Raw genomic sequence first — 21088 nt, 5'->3', positions numbered from 1 at the left:
ATCATTTTAAAGTAGTTTCTAGGCTTTTCTATAAGCACTTCTTTATCCCATGCGGCCTTTAAAGCTTGGTCAGCAAGCAAATTAAAGCTAATAAACTTTTAGTTTTAAAAAGATTTAATGTTGTTCATTGTTCAATTTTACAATAAAAATTTAATAAATCGTTTGTTTGTTGTTAGTTGTTTTCATTTCATTTTCTTTTTTTTCTTATTTTCTTTTTTTTGGAAGAAGTTAGAACTAAAATGACTGGGAAATAAGTTTTTTATATCAGTACTGACAATTTTAATGCTGTGCAATTTCTTTTTGGTTCAGTTTTGTCTTTAATCTTTTTGAAATTATTTTATGCAGATTTTGTTTTGTTTTTTATAGCAATTGGAAAGTGTTGAATTGCTTTTTAGTTACTTCATCGTTGTTTTTTATTATTAGAAGGGTTACTAAAAGGAAACATTTATAGAAGTCGAATTGATTCTGATTAATTCTATATTTAAAATTTTCAATACTGTATTTGCACAGCTTGCTTTTGAGTTTTATTTTAAGTTGGAATTTTATTTATGTATGTAACACAAAAAGTTAAATAAAATACGACTGCTGTTTGTGGACATGAAAGTTTATATGCATAATTTTACGTATATTTCATTATATTTTGTATTTCTCTGTATCTATAATATAGACTATATGTATATTTTCTCTTAGAAAAAATAATAATGGAATAGACAAATACAAAAAAACTCTCTCGGAAGTTGTCAAAAAAATGTTGTGACATGCTTCTTTAAAAGGTGTCTGAATATTTATTTATTAGAAATTTTAATTATTTAGGAAAAATGAACCAGATCTGTCAGCATTGTTGTGCCAAATGTCTTAATGTAACACATTTTTTATGTTGCCATAATTCGAAGGAAGTTTGTAACCATGAGCGAGATCTCGTCTCGTTCTCGTTTCTTGTAAGAAATGGGACTTCTCGTGAGAAACGAGAAATAGAAAGTTCTTGCGAGAAGAAGAAGGAGACTTAAATATTATTTTAAAATGCTAAATAATGCAATTTACAAAATGCTAAATAATTTGCTTTTTTAATTAAATAATATTTTGACTCCGTGATTTTCATAAATCTAATTAAAAACTTAATTTTGACAAAAACAAATTAAATTTTTAATTAGATTTAAAAAAAAATCTAATCAAAAAAATTCAATTAGATTTTAAATATTTTTAATTAGATTTTAAATACAAAAACTTTTTGTATAAAATGGTGCACTTTTGACTTATTTTCATTAGTTTACCAGTGGAATTCAACTTGACACATATTGTTCATATTGAATAGAAATATTCTTGCCTCATTTCAACGATCAAAAATGTGACCAAAAAAAAACAAAATCTGGAGATATTTTCAAAAAGCAAGTGAATGTGCTGAATGTAAGGCGTGCATAAAGTCTTTGAAAACAAACGATGGAAACACAAGCAGACTTGATCGTCACCTCGAAAAAAAAACACAGCCAAGATTACGTTGAGTATTCTGAAAAAACTGACGACTCTCTTCTTCCTCCTCCTAAGAAGAAACAACGAACCATGGTCGAAATGCTTGAAACAAAGTCCAAATATGACAAAGGCAATTCCATTCAAAAACAGTCTGACTCTGCAATGCTGGATTACTTTTGCACTGATCTGGCATCCTTTTCAGCAGTCGAAGGAAGAGGTTTTAAGAAATTGTTTGACATTGCAAACCCTAAACTGAGCCTTTATCACAGAACAAAAATTGATCAATTTATTGAGACGGATGGAAAAAATGGTTACGGTGTCTTGTATGCAAAAAACTTGAAAAGCTGCATTGAGAAAAGATTTCCTCTTTGTCACACTGGAAATTTATTGAGTGCTACAGCAAACTACTTAAATCCTGTTTTAAAGGGACTTCACTTGAAGCTCTTCAAAAAATTTCAAACAACAAAAAAGTGGTTAGCCTCACAGGTTAAGGATAATGTTGAGTGCCAACCTGTTGCTAGAGTCCTTTCAGCAGATTTGTCACTTAATTCAAAACTGAAGCGCAAGTTAAACGTCAAACTTGAAACACAAGAGCCAATATCTGAACTGAATCCTATTTTGAGCGAAATGTGCCAGTATGAATATCTCCCTGATGCCAAAAAAGACTTTCCGAATTTTGATTGGTGGAAATTACATTCAAATACATTGCCAGAACTCTCTTCATTAGCTAGACAAATTTTAGCTATTCCAGCAAGTTCAACAAAATCAGAGAGAGTTTTTAGCTCAGGTGGAAATGTCGTCCGATTATCCAGACACAACTTACACCCAGAAAAATTAGAACAAATCATCTTAATCAGAGAAAACATTGTCTTGTTGGAAAAGTTTGGCAAAAAAATTCTAAATTAATATTTAAAAAAGTTGTTTACATTTGACAAATGTCATTTGTGTCTATTTGTCAAAATCATGATTACATTTTTTTTTTAACTTGGATTTTAATAAATTTGTTTCAAAAATTGTTAAATTTCTCGTTTTGTCTCGTTCGCGGTCTCACGAGAAGTACTAACTTCTCGTCTCGGTCTCGTTTCGGTTTGAAAAAACCTAGTCTTATTGATGATTAGTAGTTTGCTTCCATTTTCACTATTTTTGCATTATTTACAGTAAATTATATCTATCGTAATTCCAATATCAATTTTTTTTAAATATATTAGATATAATTATAATGCTTTTCTTCATTTTGCTTTATTTACTTATAATTTACTTTAGCCAATGAATCATAGGCCGCCATGTTTTAAAATATGCGTTCATGTTTTTTATTGTGTACGTAATCTTTGGCCAGATCAAGATATTCCTCCAACATTATCAACTGCATACCTCTGACCCGATTGCAGCAGTAAATTTTGGCAACAACATAGTTACCAACTTTACTTAAATAACTTAATGTATTATTAGCAGACTCTAGTTAGTGAAGTTGCAGTTGTATTCCTTGGAGAAGATGCTACTCCACTTTCTTTTAGGGAAGTCATTTACCCAAAAGGACATTTAAAAGTTATATAAAATATTCAGTTATATTTAAATTTAAGACATTTAAAAGTTATATAAAAATCAGCTAATTTAGACTCAACGGTTTATTCACTTATTTTTTCAAAAAATTGCATTATTGGTGCGCAACCATGAAGATGCAACATTGGTTAGAAATCATATTAAGTTATCTCAGTTTTACAACTATGAACCTTTAGTAAGACAAAAATTCTGCTCAATAATTTATGGCAAGAAACTATTTTAGCAATATGCTGCTGATTCATATGCTGCTGATTCATATGTTAAAATTGAAGATCAGTGTCTTTCTTTTCTGGAAATAACCAAAGCATGGAATATGATGCCTTACTTAAAGATGCAAGTAACCTTGGTAACAACCATAACGTGAGACCAGGGTTTGTTATAGTTTTTTATTTACTTATGTCTTTAAAAAAACATTGAAAACATAAATATTTTTTTTTCTTTTTTTTTTCAAAATTACCAATTATAATTTCTTGGACCCATCAGATAAGTGCTAATATTTATTTTTTAAATGAAATTTAAACTTGCGTATATCTATTTTTTTTTATACTTAACTTTTTGTTTCTTATTACTTTCAGATATTTTACGATACAACCACTGATAAGTTTAAGATTATTATAATAACTTTTTTGTTATCAATTTTTACGACTATTATTAATTAGACTACTTTCAGATTTGATATGTATATTAGTTCTAATATTAGTCACTACATTTTTTTATGAATCAATTTTAATTGAATTTTTAATATAACTGATTATAATTAAACTAAAAATTAATTTCTTTTTTTTTAGTTCTTATCGCTTTATTAGTTTACTTTACTGTTGTATCATGGTTTTAATTTAGTAAACTTATATGATATGAAATTTACTGCATTAATCATCATTTAACAGGTATGAAAAATTTGAAATTCTAAACTATTGAAGAATAAACAATTTTATTTAGTGGTAAAATTAAAAAGCCTTTTTTTTATGGTTAGTTGTGCTATAGCATTTTGTGCAAATATATTTCTTGTCATTGTCATTTAAAACAATAACTTAAGTTATGATTATAGTGACTTATTGTAAATTTTTTTTAAGACACAGTGCCTTTGAGCAGTCTGTCTCTGTTTAACGAAAGTTTATTAATAGAGGGGAGCATTATTGGAACACTCTGCTATTACTAAGCTCTTATGTATTTTTTGGTACTAATAATTGATAATGACCATAATTGAGAAATGTTTTACGAGCCACTTATTCATGAACACAATAACAAATATGTTAAATAATGCTCCCTATATTAATAAACTCACTTATTTAAAATAAAAATAATAAATATGTAAAATAATGCTCTGGTGCTGCTTTCAATGCTTGCTGTTATGAAAAAGAATCTAATAACTTAAGTTCCGTGGTCTTTTCTAAATGCCAAGACTAATAAAAGCAATCTTTTTTTCATTTGAAAAGCAGGAATGTTAAATTGATTGAAGCATTTAGGGGATTTCTAAGTCTGAAAATACAAAATAAGTTTTCTTGGGTAGTGGGCGTTATTTTAAACAGAAAAACAACTAAAAATCAAAACCAATTGAAGCTTTTAGTTTTTCAGCGGAAAAAACGGGACATTCAGAGGCCTGAATATAGATGAAATTGTATTTTATATTTTTCAGAAAATATATCAAGTTAAATTGCTATTAGTTATTTATAACTAGATGCTTACTGCTAGTTTATTATTTATCATCTGACAGTCATTCTGATAACAATATTTAATAGCTAAAAGGTTTTTTGTTTGTTGAAATTAAAACCATTAAATTATTTTCCACAATAATAATAGGGTTGAGCCAGCTATTATCCACAATATTAATAGGGTCCACAATATTAGTAGGCTTCACCTTAAATTAATTTCCACACTATTAAAATGGCTCCACAATAATAATAGAGTTGAGCCACCTTTATAACATTAATTTCCACAATATATATTTAGTTGTCCCCTTTTTAAATATCCACAAAATCAACTACTTAAAACAAAAGTAAATTTAGTTTGCAATTTTGTTTTTACTATTTCATTAATTATTCGATTTTAATTTTCCTTATTTTTCTATATTTTATTTAAGTTTTCAACGCTCAGCATAAATTCACGGATTTTTTTGGCTAGAAAAGCAATGAGTGAGTAGTTTCTTGTCGAATAGGTTATTATGTTAAATATTTTTTTAAAATTTTTATTTGTTTTAAAAGAATTTTTTGTTTAAATTACTTTCTTACCATTTCATTTTTGAGAATGGTTGTTTTTGCTTCCATTTTTTTCTCACTTGAAATATTTTTATTTTCAAGTGCAATAACTTTTGATATTTTGCTCAACCCTGTTAATATCGTGAAACTATTTTAATGTTATGGAAATTAATTTAAAGTGGAGCCTATTATTATTGTGGAACCTAATAATATTGTGGATAATAGGTGGCTCAACCCTATAATTTTTGTGGAAAATAATTTAATGGTTTTAACTTCAACAAACAAAAAACGTTTTAGCTATCAAATATTGTTATCAGAACAACTGTCAAATAATAATAATAAACTAGCGGTAAGCAGCCCGTAATACGAGTTAGTAATAAATAACTAATAAAAATTTAACTTGATATTTTTTCTGAATAATATAAAATACAATTTCATCTATATTCAGGTCTGTGAATGTCCCGGTTTTTCCGCTGAAAAACTAAAAGCTTCAATTGGTTTTGATATTTTTAGTTGCTTTTCTGTTTAAAATAACGGCCACCACCCAGGAAAACTTGTTTTATATTTTTAGATTTAGAAATCCCATATATGCTGCAATCAAATTAACATTCCTGCTTTTCAAATGAAAAAAAAAGTTCTAATATTTTACTATATATTTTCAAGAAAGCTTAGTTCTTAATTTTATTTTTTTATCATATGACAATTAATCTGATTATACCATTATTAGATAGCTAAAATATTTTTTTTGGTTTTGAAGTTATAACCATTAAACTAACTACGACAATATATTTAGTTTTCTTTTTTTAAATATCCACAAAATCAAAAACATTAAACACCAGTCTTTTTTGTTATTATATTAATATTGTTGAGATAATTTATTAACCTATGTTTTTTTATTTTCAATTTCATTGTGTATTCCATTTTCATTTTCTTTATTTCCTTTTATCTTATTTATATTTTACTTTTCAAAGGTCAGCATACATTAACAGATTTTTATAACTTGACGCAAGGAGTAGTTAGTTTTTCGCATATATTTTTGTTGTCAATTTGTTTGAATTTATGTTTAATGAAAATAATATTTTTTGGAAACTACTTTCTTACCATTTCATTCTTAAGAATGGTAATTTCTTTCTCATTTGCAGCGACTTTTGATACTGCCATTGAAAGATGTTTTTGTGTTGAATAATTGACATGAGTATCTTGTTCTTTTCTCATTCCCTGCAAAGTATAACATATAACACAACTATATTAATAAAAATAAAGATAAAAAATAACATATTTTATACAGATCAATAAAAGCTTGAATGATATTAAGATTACATCATTTGTAAATATACATTTGGATTCAGGGTCAGACTGGCTCGGGGGTTTGGGATTTGTGCGGTCGTGCCGTTGTGGTTAGAGGGTTGTTTTACAAGCAAGGATCCAGGGTTCATAACAAGCTCAGGACATATTTAGCTCCATCGGTAAGAATGGAGTTGTGAACTTCCTATTTAAATGCTCTTTCTCTCCCCTCAGGCCGAGGCCAGGCTCAAAATTCTTTGGCCCTTCTGTATATCAAGATGCATAAGTAAAATAATCAAATATACCTATAAATTATTAATTGGGCATGAGCAAGTTTAAAATCTCATCTTGCAGCCATAAATATTTTTTGCAGCTGAATCCTTTTTTGACCACTTGTATAACAGTAAAACATAACGTGTGGTGAAACAACGACGCCTTGTTTTAGATTGATTAAAAATAAGGAAAAACAAATTTAGCATAGCAAACAAATGCACAGAAACTAACGCGTTGCGACACCGCAATTTAGACTTGCTGTATTTTTAAATACTTGCATGTGGATTTAATTTTTTTTATTTAATTTTTTAATTAAAAATTTTTTTTTTTTGATTTTTTAGCATTTCCTTAACAATCGCATCAAAAAGATTTTTTTAACTTTTTCTACAACAACATCGCGCTTCTCATCTGTCAGTCTTACAAGATATCACCTCCGTTAAGTGGAGATATTCCGCAAGCCGAAAAGCCAAGAAATCAGGTCCAAGAAATTTGTTCTTTATTGCAACTTCAACAATAAACCAGAAAAATGTGACTTTGGTATTGTACCTTTGATGTGACTTTCTTTTTGCCAACATTCTAGGATTCTCCTCCATTCTTTTAATTGATCCCTGGTAAATTTTTGTTAAACTACCTATCTTTAACACCGGAGCAATCCAAATAATGTTTGACCTTTAAACGCATATCTAATCCATCAACAGGCATTTTCCAATCATAATGATCGTTTATTGTCTTCAAATGGCGATTCTCGCAATCAAAAGAGAGTGCAGCTGTATGTCCAACTTGTTTTTTTATATTTATCTTTCATTCTGTTGTGCCATGTCCTATATGGAATTTTAAACGTTTTAGATGCTTTTAGAAAACCCTTCTGACAACACTAAAGGGCCGCTAACAACTGAGTTTCTGAATGTGAACAATAAGCAAGACTCCCATCCTTCCTCTTGTGGATCCTCATATTACGGATAGATAGGTATGTACCTATAGGTATATAAAAAAACATGGTAATATTTTATTTTGTTGCTGCTTAGAAAACGTTTTTTACACTTTTATACAGTTTTTATAAACATTTTTCATTTTCATCAACAATAGTACGTTTTTTTCCTTTCAAATCGAGTTTATCAAATCTTCGTAAACTTTTGATTAATGTATTTATTTAAACCAAAACACTGAAAATAGAAAAGATATATAAAATAATATTACAAAGATATTTTAAAGAAAAAATACTGAAGTAGTAATTCCAAAAAGAATTATCAAAGTTACCTCGGGTATCAAAGTTAACAGGAGGATATGCAAACATTTTGCTTCAACTATATTTTTTTGTGTGTCAATTAACTAGTACAAATAATTATACATAAGCACTAAAACTAGATATATATATAAACTTATGTAGTTTATATATAAACTAATATAATTATAAAAATAGATAAATATAAATGCAGAAAAAACTATTAGTTTATAAGTTTATAAGGATTAATGTTAGGGTAACACAAAATTTGAATTATTTATTATCTTCATATTATTTACATGGGTTTATTATTAAAATAGTCTATGAGTTACGGAATCATTAACATTTAACAAACTTGAAAAACATTATGCAAATAAGTAACAAAGCTTTTATTTGAAAAATAATCTCTTAGTAATGTCTAGCGGCTACTAGTTGTGTACTTTCATTAGTTTGCTTAATTGCTGGAAACTGACCCTGAACATTCCTTTTTAATTTATTAATAATCTACGGCTTTATGAGCTTTGAATTTTTTTTTTGTTGGTTCTGTTGTTGTTAAATCATTTTTCATAATGCTGTCCTAAATCTTTAGCTTTTAGTATAAACGTTGTGTTGTTTTAGAATAAAACCCTTGTTGCATTGGAAAAGGAGCCCTTTTCTTTTTTACTGCACCAATGCTTAACGGGGCAAGATACCACTACCTTTGTATACCCATATCAGCTGAAGGTTTTGTGAAACTAGTATTTTTTTTGCTTGCTTATCAATATGTTTGAGTAACCAATATGAATAAAACAGTTCTTTACAATATTGTTCTATAATATGGTCTAAAATTTCTCACCGAATTTTTTTTGCATTTTCTTACAAAGTATCACTATCTATCTTGTTTCTACAAGCTAAATTCTCTTGCCATGCGTTCAACTATAAATTCCTAACGTTTCTAATATATTTTAACTATATATTTATTATATTATATATATTAAGTATATAAGGTAAAACGCTTACAACACAAAAACCGATTTAACATTTTATTTTGACTAATTTTTTATTTATTAAACAAGTTTAAAAAATCAATTAATTTATATTTAAATAAAATTACTAAAGGCAGAACAATTTTATATTTATTTAACGGGATTTAATATAAAAGATTTTGATAAAACATAATTTAATCAAAAGATCTTCAAAAATCAAAAAACAAAACATTTTTGTATCAAGTTACTCAATTTTAAAATCTTTCAAGCTGGCTTCTTTGAATAACTTGGAGTGTTTAGCATTGAGTAATTATTTTAAAACACTTTGATAAGATGTTATAACTTTTCATACAATGCATATTATTTTTAAAATAACTTAAAAAATAAAAATTATCAATTGATTGAAAATAGTAAGAGAGGGAATGTGAAAAAATTGGTAAAGTCAGATTCGGTGCAATATAAAATAACTAACAAAAGAAAGCCAGTTAACATAAAATGTCAGTTGGGTTTGTCAAACCCAACTGGTTAGCACTATACTCACTACAATACGAATATGTCTTAGTCTCATGATCTTCTTACCTTTTTCATCTTCTTCAATTTAAGGGAACTAACAATTCATACTGAAGCCATTTTAATAGTTTAACTAAATTCTAATGTTTTAAAACATTAAAATACTTTACTTTTTTTTTGCATCAATTGCCTCGACAGTGTATGCAACAATGACTATTATAAAGTTCAGAAAGTTTAATCATATTACATAGAGTATTACTTTGAATAGAGTTAGATGTAAAAATAAGCTACAAAATTTCTTTTCACCTAGCTTTATAAATTTGTGTGATGTACGTAACAAATATTTTGCTAATTCAACTAACCCTTTAATATATTGACTATTGCTGTCGATGTTTCAAAAGTCAGTGTTTTGTTTCTTTTTTTTCAAATATGGTAGTTTATATTTTCTCACATCTTTGATAGAGAAAGTAGTTATTACGGAAAAGGGTCATCTGGTAACTCAATGACAAAGTTCAACGGATCTCTGAACCTTTTGTAATCACCAAATTTGTGATTACAAAGTATTTTTCTTTCTTAGCAATGTAGTTTCTTAAGGTCATATTTTTAAATTCAAATGACTACCATTGCCCTTAAATTGTATTTAATTGAGTTTTTTCAGTAATTCAAGTACAAATTATATTTTCTTAAACATGAACATAATCATAAAGTAAAAAAAGAGTTAGTTTTGGTCAACAATTTTTTTTCTACAACAGTTTTAAAAAGAGAGAAAAACTTATCATTGGTGTTATTATTGTCATATAGATTTGCAATACAGATTCCGTTTGCATTTAAAAATGATCTAAGTATAGAAATAGCAACTTCATACTAAAAATCAAAACATTTTTAGAATGAAACTAAATCGTCAAGGCATTATATTGGAATTTGCAAACATTAAAAGTGGGTTTACCAAAATAATATTTTATCATAGCAGCTAATATTATTTTAGTATATTTTTCTTGTTGATTAACAGATTTTCCAAAAAATTCTCCGACTTAAAATACAAAGAACAAAGTCGAATAAGCTAAGTACACAAAGAGCAAAGTCGTCATTATTTAATTTAAAAGTGTCAGTTTCTTGATGTCAATTTTTTTAGAGTATGAACATCGGAAAGCTGGTAATCATTTCTTATTTGTTTGTAAAGTGCTCTTAAAGCAGAAAAATCTTGAAAAGCACAAACAATAGTGTCTGTAAAATCGAATATAGCAGCAATATTTGTGATTTTCATAAAAGTTTATTGAAAATTATTTTTTCTCGAATTAAATATTAGTCAAAATATATTGTAGCTTTAAACTAACTCAATCTTTTCTTCAAAATAAATACATGGTCTTTTTACAAACTTGTTACACAAAATAAGAATACATAATGATACGTCTTATATTTTAAATTAGAAAAAAGATTTAGCATAAACCTAATAAAAAATGCAATTAATAAAATCAATAAATCTATTTTTTAAAACAATTTTATAAGATAATAACTTTAACATTAATATTACCTTGGTAGACCACAGTAAAATTCAGTTGATTAAAGACTAGTTTTTTTCATCGAATTCATATAACACTATTATCTTCAGTATATAATTGTTTTTTCATGTTAATACTAATGTATACATGTTAATACTAATATATACTATATAGTACAAACTGTCCGTGGCTGTAAATTTTGATCAGCTTGTACATTCTGGAAAAGCACATAGCCACCTTTTGCATTCTTCTGGATCCTTTGGTAATCTGTAAACAGCACATTTTTTTGTGTCAGTTAAATGATTATTAGAATAATCAGTCACAGTCTACACTTTAAAGGCGTAATAAGTTCTCTTTTAGGAAATAGTTTATAGTTTCCAAAATTAAGTAAATCTGCACAAACAAATTTTTAAAAGAATTTCTGAACTAATTGGCCTCCATTTTTCATTACGAACTATGCTGTTCACACTAGTCCAAAATGACTCAAAACTTAAACTTAAATTTCCGAAGAAACCCTTTCAGGGGATTAAAGTACACATGTTCCAATTTCGAAAAATGCAAAAATTGAAATCAAACTACTTTGTCCAAGAAATAAAATTGATTTTAAATTTTTTACATTTTATGAAGATTATATGCCGGTTGACATAATTATTAAAAAAAATGATTTTGACTCATTCTAAACTGGGAATATCATCCAAATGTTTCTATATGTAGCATATTTGAATGTTTGGAAATTAACTTTTATGTTATTGGGTTTAAAAGTTTATAAAAATCTTTCTTTTTATTTAGATTTTCACTCATTCCTAAAAAATCTAGTATAACAATGGTAATATTCGAAGATCCTGAATTTTCAATGTATATTTCTAAACACCTCATTTGTAAGTTCAAAGTATAAGTAATTATAACAGGACAGAAATAATGCTTTTTGAATTATGCTAAAAATGCTAAATTTGTAGTTTGCGCAATGCCATACTAAGGGTGGCAATAAGGCAAAATGTTTTTTTCTCTTTTTTAGGAAAAAGGCATTGGTCCTTTGTTGCTTTGGTGTATAAATTGTGTCAAATCAAGTCATTTTATTAAAAATGCCTAACTCAGCTAAATGCCACGATGATTGCAGAAAAACTGTTTGTTTTCTTTGTGTGAGACAGTTTGAAAAAATTTAACCTCCTTCTTGATTGAACAAGTCAAAGAAATATTTTCTGATGAAATTGATTTTGCCGATCAAAGGGTTCCCTTGGGAGTTTGTGATCGTTGCAGAGTTAATCTTCAACAAAGGCACAATGGCAAAAATGTGACACTTTCAAGTCTTTTTAATTTTGACCAAATTGAAACCCGTTCCTCAACAAGGCGCCAGGACAATGATTGGCTCATTCGCAAAACTGGTTGCCTCAAGCTAAATGAGAGACACCCCTTGAAAAAATCAAGCATTCCATCATTATCATCATCATCATCAAAATCTGAGAAAAGATGTTCAAACTGCTTAACAATCATTAGAAGAGGTTTTCCACACACACTTGCAGTAAATTTACTTCAGGGAGAATATGAAGCTGCTTGCATCTAAAGACTTGAAGGTTGGAGAGCAGATTGCGTCATCTGTAATTCTTTCAAAAGATGCATCTCCCCATAGAACCATGAAAATAAGAAGATCTGGGGGTGGAAGACCATTGCCTATAACAATTGTTTAAAAAAATTTATTTTACTTTTTATAATACAGATATATTTGTAATTTCACTTGTGAATTTAAACAAAAAAACTAATATTATGATTTTTTATCAACCTCCCATGGACAAGTCTTTGTTTAAAGGAATACAATAATACTTACCTTTGTACCAAATTAATGAAAAGTAAAAGAAAATTCTACATATAATGGGCTTTTTTATTTTTCTTATTTCTACTACGTTTTTAGGCCCTGTATGTAGGAAGGAACTCTTCAAAAAAGAATCTGAGTTGACTGCCCAAGATTTAGGTGCATGTGCAATATAAAAGCGGATTGTCAAATACAGGAATTATAAAACTTGCTTAAACTCTCAATCAAGTGTCAAAATCTAAAATAAATAAAACCAAATTTTGTGTGAAATTCTCTTAACTTGGTAAACAGCTTTCTGATCACTTCACCCAAACAATAGTTGATGTTCATCATGATCAGAATAAAACCAGTCATCAAACAGTGGTCCACTGCAAAGAACTCTTTGCATTTACAGACAAAATTTTGAAGAGAAGTTTTTACTGATCCTAAAGTAAAACTTAACATAGATGGAGGTAAAGGTTTTCCTAAAATCACCCTCTGAATTCAGGAGGATCTATGATCTCAACCACTCTGTCAACCTAGAAGAAAGTGATTGACTTTTCGGAAAGAACAGTAGTGTTAAACCTTTTTTTTGTGGCCGTTGCTGAAGATGTTCCAAGAAAATTATGAAAATCTGAGAACAATCCTGTACAGTCCTTCAAAGGCAATCTTCACACTTTTGAAACACTACGAAAGTGTTTCAAAGCCTTTGAAAATGCTCGTAAGGATCTAAAAAAACCAAAGCAATATAAAAATGTCATTCATAATCCCCTTATCTCTGTGGAAGATGGAATGCTTGTTTTAGACATTATTCCTCCAATGGGACTTCATCTCCTGGGTGTTGTTAATCAACTCTACAAAGCACTGTAGGACCACTTGTCAAAGGTTGATGAGTGGCAATTAGCTCTTCACATCAAATGTCAGCCTTTTCATGGAGGTCAATTTGCTGGGAATGAGTGTTGCAAACATTTGAAAAACATTGATGTATTACAAGAACTTGCTGAGAAAATTTGCGCTTTTGAAACATTTCTTATCATGAAAGTATTCAGGCATTTGATTTTGTTGTCACAGCTTGCTTTGGCAATGCACTGGATGAAAGCTATATTGATGAAATTAACTGCTTTAAAAGCTCCTATCTTCATCTTACAAAGGTCAATGTCACTCTAAAGGTTCATTCTGTTTTTTATCACATTTAAGACTTTGTTACTCAGCGAAAAGAGTCTTTGGGGGCGTTACAGTGAACAAGCAACTGATTCTATTTATCACAGCTTCAGTGTTCATTGGACTAGATGTAAAAGGCCCTCTCATCTCTTAGAATATGGAATGAAATTGGAAGCATCAGTGGTCAAATTTAACAGAAAACATTTGTAGAATGTGAAAAGAAATAATCAATGTGATTTTTATTTTTATGGAAGAAAAAATGTGAATTCATTCTTCCAAACAAATAAAAATCACATTGATATAATTGTTTAGTGTTTATCATTTTAACTTAATAGTGATAAAAAAGACTCAATATTATGAATATCATGCTTTTGTTATATTCAAACTAAATTTCTACCACTTAGTACACTAATGTTTTTTTAAAAAATAAGGATTTTCCTGAACTACATACACATTATAATGGAATATTCCAGCACACAAATATGCCACATATAGAAATGTTTGGATTTCCAGTTTAGAATGACTCAAAATTATTTTTTTCAATAATTATGTCAACAGGCATTTCTTCATAAAATGTAAAAAATTCAAAATCAATTTTCTTTCTTGGACAAAATAGTTTGATTTCAATTTTTGCATTTTTTGAAATGGAAAAATATGTACTTTATTCCCCCCAAAGAGTTTCTTCGGACACTCAAGTTAAAGTTTTGAGCCATTTCGGACTAGTGTGTGTTAATAGGCCTTGATTTTAGATAGTCGCATGATCATAGAAAAACACTCTTCGGTTAAGAGAAGACTCATTGTAGTTATTTTTAAAATTTCTCGGATGGTGACATTTGATCGGAAGGTGCATGTCCACAATCACGGTGAGACAGCCACAATTATTTTTGTCTTTCAATTTTTCTGTTTTCTTTACCTCATATTCTATAAAACATTCAAACAAACTTAATAAGAAATTGGTTGCTGACCACCATGGTATTCAAATATAGTTTTAGAGTTTGACGTGTTTATCATTATTGTTAAGTGTTTGAAAATGTCATGTTAGAATATTGCATATATGTGCAATTGTTTTGAAAATGGCTATTTGCAGATTTGCTTTAAAAACCTGTAAATAACAAAGATAATCTAAAACACGCTAAATACCGCAAAGTATTTATGGACGCAAGCTCTATCTGGGAACTAAACTAGTAATTAGAACCTTTTCTTTTTATTATTTTTATTTATTTTTTATTCTTTTCTTTATGGAATATTTATTTTTTTAACTTATTAAATATTATGTTTGTTTTTATTTTAAAAAAAAACGTTTACTACTTGCCCCCTATAACATTTTCAGGTTACATTACGTATTGTAACGTAAACGAGATTCGTTACGTTACGTGCAAAATGTTCGTTATTTTTACGTAACCGAGACGAAAGATTTTACGTAATGATACGTAAAATTGTAACGTAACAATACGTGCAAAATGTCCGTTATTTTTACGTAACCGAGACGTAAGATTTTACGTAATGATCCGTAACATTGTAACGTAACGTTACGTGCAAAAGTATAATTTTTACGTATCCGAGATGTAACGAATAGCGTATTAATACGTAACATTTTGACCTAATAAGACGTGATCATGATCACCTGCGGCGGCTTTCAAATTGGCGATATTTAACTATCTAGTATGCCAATAAAAAACTAATTATTGGCCTACATTAATGCTGCAATTTACTCTTTAAGCCTATTATTAAATAGCCTAATAAAAGTATACCATCGTCCAGGGAGTAGGAGGAGACTGATACATGTCACACAATGTATATCACATATAAACTTAAACAAAAACCTAAGTACTAAATATATCCACATCATATTATAACAAAAAATCTTACCGTAGTGTAATTAAAATCTCATTATCGGCTTGAAAAGTTGTCAAAATTCACATTATATACACGTTTTTGCTTGTGGGACAATAAAAACAAAGGAAGTGTTACGCTGATTAAACAAAAAAAATTTAAAAACGTTTTATTTATATTAAAAGTTATAACGTAATTAGATTTACAATATTGTAATTAACATTAATAATAAGTCGTTTATGTGTTGTGTATGTATATATATATATATATATATATATATATATATATATATATATATATATATATATATATATACGGACCCGTAACGTGAAAATTTTTAGAAAAAAGACAGATTGTAATAGTAAATATAAATTTTTCCTAATTTTGCATTTAAAAGTTGTTTGAAATAAAGAGAATATGCAAATAAAGGGGGATCGATTGCACCTGATTACCCTCCTCCCTCCTCCTCATATATATTTCAAATTTCATATAAAAATTATTGATGACGATTAGAAAAAAGCATTTAATTCAGAAGTTTATTATAACGAAAAAAATAATTAACATAGTAATAATATATTCTGTGTACATTTTGCCTTTAACTACTGTCTTTGGTAATCGAACTATCATCGTTGCAAATATCATCAAAGGCGTTACTGTCAGAATTATCATTACCAATAAATTCAGGTGCAATACTAGCCTTCTTTGGTGCCCGATTTGGTATGCCTATTAATGCGCGTTTCGCATGCATTGATTACTGCGCGTTTTGCATGCATTGGCATTCGTTTTAATTGATCCCCGAGCACCTCTGCCACCTTATGGAGATTAATGCGTTTTTGCAATCTTAGCTGCAGAGAATCTTTAAAATATAAAAATAAAATCTACATCTTTGAAGGAATAGAATCGATAAAAAAAAAAAAAAAAAACATTTATCCAATTACATAATTATTGAAATCACATTAGCACAACAGTAAAACTTTTTTTTAAAATATAAATAAATTTAGCGGCAAAACACCTCAAATAATGCCCCAAATTGTCCCCAAATTATTTGACTTTGAGCGCAAGGTAAATCTCAATATTTTGTAAAAAAAAAAAAATGCTAATGTAATTATAATGGTCCAATTTCTTTTTTAGATTATTGTGTATTCTGGTTTTTTCGTATTTGTTGTTTAAAATAAAATAAAGTTTCGCAAAATTTAGTCAAAAAAATAAAACTTTATTGCGTATTTGCCCATAGTTATTTTTTTCCTAAATCTTTTTTTTTAAACTTAAACAACATTTATGAAAAAACCGGAATACATAACAATCTAATAAAAATTTGGGTCATTATCCCATAAGAAATTTTGTTTTCAGAAAATATTTAGCGCATTTTCCGGGGTTTTTTGCTGCTTGAGCACAAGGTAAATGTCAATATTTTTAGAACCTTTTTTTTTGTAATCGTATTTTTTTCATATTTGCTCCATATTGGGTTTCTTGTCATTTTCGTTTTATAATAAAAAATTTTTGAACACCCCTTATGTCTAGTTTAAAAGCCGAAAAATTCAAGCATAATTTTAACTATCATTGGTAATTGTATATGTATAAATGTATTTCTAATTAGGAGTCGTTCATTAAGTACGTACGCTTTTATTTCAATCCTTCTTCCCCTTCCCCTTTTTAGTATCCTCCACCTCAATAAAAGAACCTGCGCTTTTAACGTACCTACCTTTTTTTAGTTTAGTTTCTTCTTTTTTTTATAATTGACCCCTGATTCCCCCCTCCCCCAAATCGTGTTTACGCCATTTACAGATATAAATATAATGTTCAGACGCAATGGAGTGTTCATACATCAACTGTGTATTGTATTATGTACCTCAAAATAATACTTTTCTACCGCATTGAAATCTAAGTTTTAATCAAAAAAGTTGCAAAAAAATTTGAGTATTAAAAATGTTTTAATATGTCGTCTTCGGATTTATTAACAATTTACGCCGTTTATAAGACTTTAAATAAGTTTCATTTTAAATCAAGCCCACTAGCAGACTGATTTTGCTCTTTTATAAGAAACAGGAATAATTTGAGATTTTTTTAATGTAAAAAAGAATTAAGTGTATATATAATAATTACATAGGATTGCTTGTGGGTTTTATTTAACAAAGATTATTTTCTAAACTTAAAAATTTAAAAGCTTTTGATCAAATAAAACGTGATGTAACTTTATATAATCTAAATGTGAGACGCATTTAAAACACCTATAAATTTTTTTGACGTTATGTTGCGTCTTAGTTTACACTTATTATATAAGTGTCATGGTTTTTTTTTAATTAATATTTATAAGTTAAAAAAAAACCATACTGGTATTTTTTTAAACTTTTAACAATATACAAAAAATTAGTTGTAATTTTTTTTTATAACAAATTTGTCACGAAAACAACGTTTCGATTCGCGAAGTTGCAACTTTGCGATTTGAATTTTTTAACAAAAAAATAATTTTCTAAAACTTTTTTTAGTTACTATTGTCTTAAGAAATGTATCGTTGAATACCATAACTCATAAATGAATTACAGTATTTAACAAATTTGTTGAATTAACAATATTGTAAATACCCTGAATGCATTTGTCCAGACCATTGTAATAAAAAAAGTATTTAAAAAAAAAACTAACCCACAAGCAATCTAATTCCTTATATATATGATTTTTACTGTAACCATATTGCACGTGATGTTACGTATTTAGTAAAAATTCATTTGCGAATTTAACGCGTCACAAATTTAAGTTATTTTACGTTACCTTACGTCTATCTTGATACTTGTTAGAGTGTAACCAATTAAGACATAATGTTACGTTAAAAAAATCCATTTACGTCACGTAGTTTAGTTACGTCTCGAATCTGTATTTATTAACGTTACGTTACGTCTTATTTGGTTACACTTTATAAAGTTAAAAAGAAAACTAATTGAGACGTAACGTTGCGAATTGAGAATTTTTTTTTTTTTCGTGACAAAGTAACCAATTGAGACGAAGCTATTTTACAATAAAAATAAAATAAAAGATGGTTTTTAGCAATACGGCAATATAAAACAAATATTTACTGCATTATCAAATTTATTTACTTAATATTAAATTAAAAGTTAGAGAATGTAACCTTGTTACCAATTGTAACCGATTAAGACGTAACGTAACTTTAAAATGTTATAGGGGTTGCGATGTCATTTTGTATTAATATAAAATTTCTATTAATTTGTTTTCTTTTTAAAATTTTTTTTCTTTTTACTTATTAGTTAATATTATTTGGATTAAACTGTTATAAAATAATAAATTATTGCTTTGAATAATTTAGCATAATGGAAATAATTGCTATCAAATAACAAATTATTAATTGGAATATTAGATATTATTTAGCAATTATTAACATTTTTTCAAATAACTTTGCATATGAACTTTGTTTTTTCTGTTTATAAATATGGGTTTTCTTTTTTTAAAGTAGCTAAAGTAGCTAAAGTTTAAAACTTATTTATTTTTGAAAATTGACTAAAAATTTTTTTCTATTAAATGTAGAGCCCCCTAATACGCTGGGCCGTTGGTTTTGGCCCAAATAGCCCTATATTAAATTCAGCACTGTAAACAACTCTCCTCATACTTTTCTATTAAAAAATCTTGTTTGTTAATTATTAATATAATAATTGTAAAATATTAGTTGGTTAAAGTAAACATGAAACGGTTATTATAACATCGTTCTGCAATATATCACTAAAATCATCAACAAAACGATTAAAATCTTCTTTTATTTTTGTATTTAAACGATCGTAGTCAACCTTACTCATACTCAAAAATGTTTGTAAATTCTTTATTAAAAAAACAAGATTTATTTTATAGTACAAGACCAATTAAAACACCTTCTGAAATTCAGTTTTATTTTTACAAAAGTTAAAGTTCATTGTTTGATTTCAAACTTCTTTCATAAAAAATAACATTTGTTTAAAAGTTGTGAGCATTTAAAGTTATTTGTTGGGTGCAAAAGGATAAATTATTGACTTAAAATGTCTATAACACTAAAAACATAGGACCTGCCGTGTAACCTTCTTTTTTTATAAATATCAACACAATTTTTTTTAACTTGACAAGGTATGATCGTTTCAAAACTGTAATCAGTTTCTAGTGTGCAATTTTTTTTGTTAAATATATTTTCACTTTTGTGTTTCTTTCTCCATATTTTGAATTTCTTTAAATTTAAGTAATGAAAGTTAAAAAAATAAAATGTATACTAACAAAATTTATATAAATATTTCAAATTAGACTAATATATAAAAAACGAAACTAAAAAGGAATTGCTTTTTATTAAAAAACGGCTTTTTTCATAATTAAACCTTTTATCAATGCATAATATAAAATTTATATTTTTCAAGAAAAAACAATAAGACAATCTTTACGGTACCTAATTCTAGAAGTGTATTGCTCAAAGTTGAGGCAAAGAAACGTTAAAGTTTATCACCTTGATATTTTGATGATACTTTGTTTGATATTTTTAAACATTTTTATATTTTAATAACTTAATTTCTTACCTTGAAATTACATCCAATGTAAAAGTATTGACAAGGAACAATTGTATTAGCGCAACTAGCAGTGATATGGGGTGACATCTATGTATAGATTTGAAAAATAATTTACTTACCAAATGTAACAATATATTTTTTATATAAAACTGTTTCTTCGAATATAAATCAAACCTCTTAACGCAAAATTTTCATGCCACATTGATTTACACAATATAGTGGCAGACATTCGCAAGTTTCCAAGTGGCTCTAAATGTAGATTCTAAATGTAGTTTTACAAAACAACTATTATATTTGACAAAAACAAAATAAATTTAGTTTTACATAATTTTGACTTAAATAAAAACAACTTTTATTTTAGCACGCTTATAAATCATGACGATGGTAATGATGATGATGATAATGATGATCATCATCATAATCATCATCATCACCATGATCATAATCATGATCATGAATATGACCATAATCATCATCTTTAAAATCATATCCATTTTCAACATCATAGATAATAATGATCAATATTGCATCAACAGTTTTAAATTATTTTAGTTTCTAGTTTTATTTTTAAGAAAATATATTTCCTCACTACATATTTATAGAAAAAAAACTATTTTAGAATCTGAAAAATTTTATTAATTATGATTTGATGCAAATACGTTTACTTTTATTCTCAAACATTACGTCATATCACTTTTGCCTTATTTTCTAAGCACATTCTTGAAAAAAAAAGGACCACATATTGACCTCATACAACTTCAATCAAATAAGTAATGATCATGATCATGATCATCATATCATCAT

The 21088-nt window shown here is 27.6% G+C and overlaps 1 protein-coding gene across 8 annotated transcripts in view; it reads right to left on the bottom strand.

The window, feature by feature from the left end:
• LOC136091337 (TNF receptor-associated factor 5-like) overlaps positions 1–21088 on the bottom strand; it is a 103146-nt gene that overhangs the window by 27846 nt on the left and 54212 nt on the right. For 5 of the 8 annotated variants that reach the window (XR_010643912.1, XR_010643910.1, XR_010643913.1 and 2 more), the window contains exons 5-7: positions 20459–20533; positions 20294–20371; positions 6324–6440 (exon numbers count right to left, since the gene is read on the bottom strand). Coding sequence is in view for 4 of the 8 variants with exons in the window: in XM_065818767.1 (XP_065674839.1) it covers positions 6324–6440; positions 20294–20371 (195 nt within the window). In the remaining 4 variants the exon portion in view is untranslated. Of the gene's footprint in view, positions 1–6323; positions 6441–20293; positions 20372–20458; positions 20547–21088 lie in introns of all 8 variants that reach the window. The other 3 variants (XR_010643911.1, XM_065818768.1, XM_065818770.1) reach the window with 1 other exon arrangement.

This window comes from Hydra vulgaris, chromosome 15 (genome assembly GCF_038396675.1).
Source record: "Hydra vulgaris chromosome 15, alternate assembly HydraT2T_AEP".
NCBI lineage: Eukaryota > Metazoa > Cnidaria > Hydrozoa > Anthoathecata > Hydridae > Hydra > Hydra vulgaris.
This window is presented reverse-complemented; position numbering and strand designations above follow the sequence as displayed.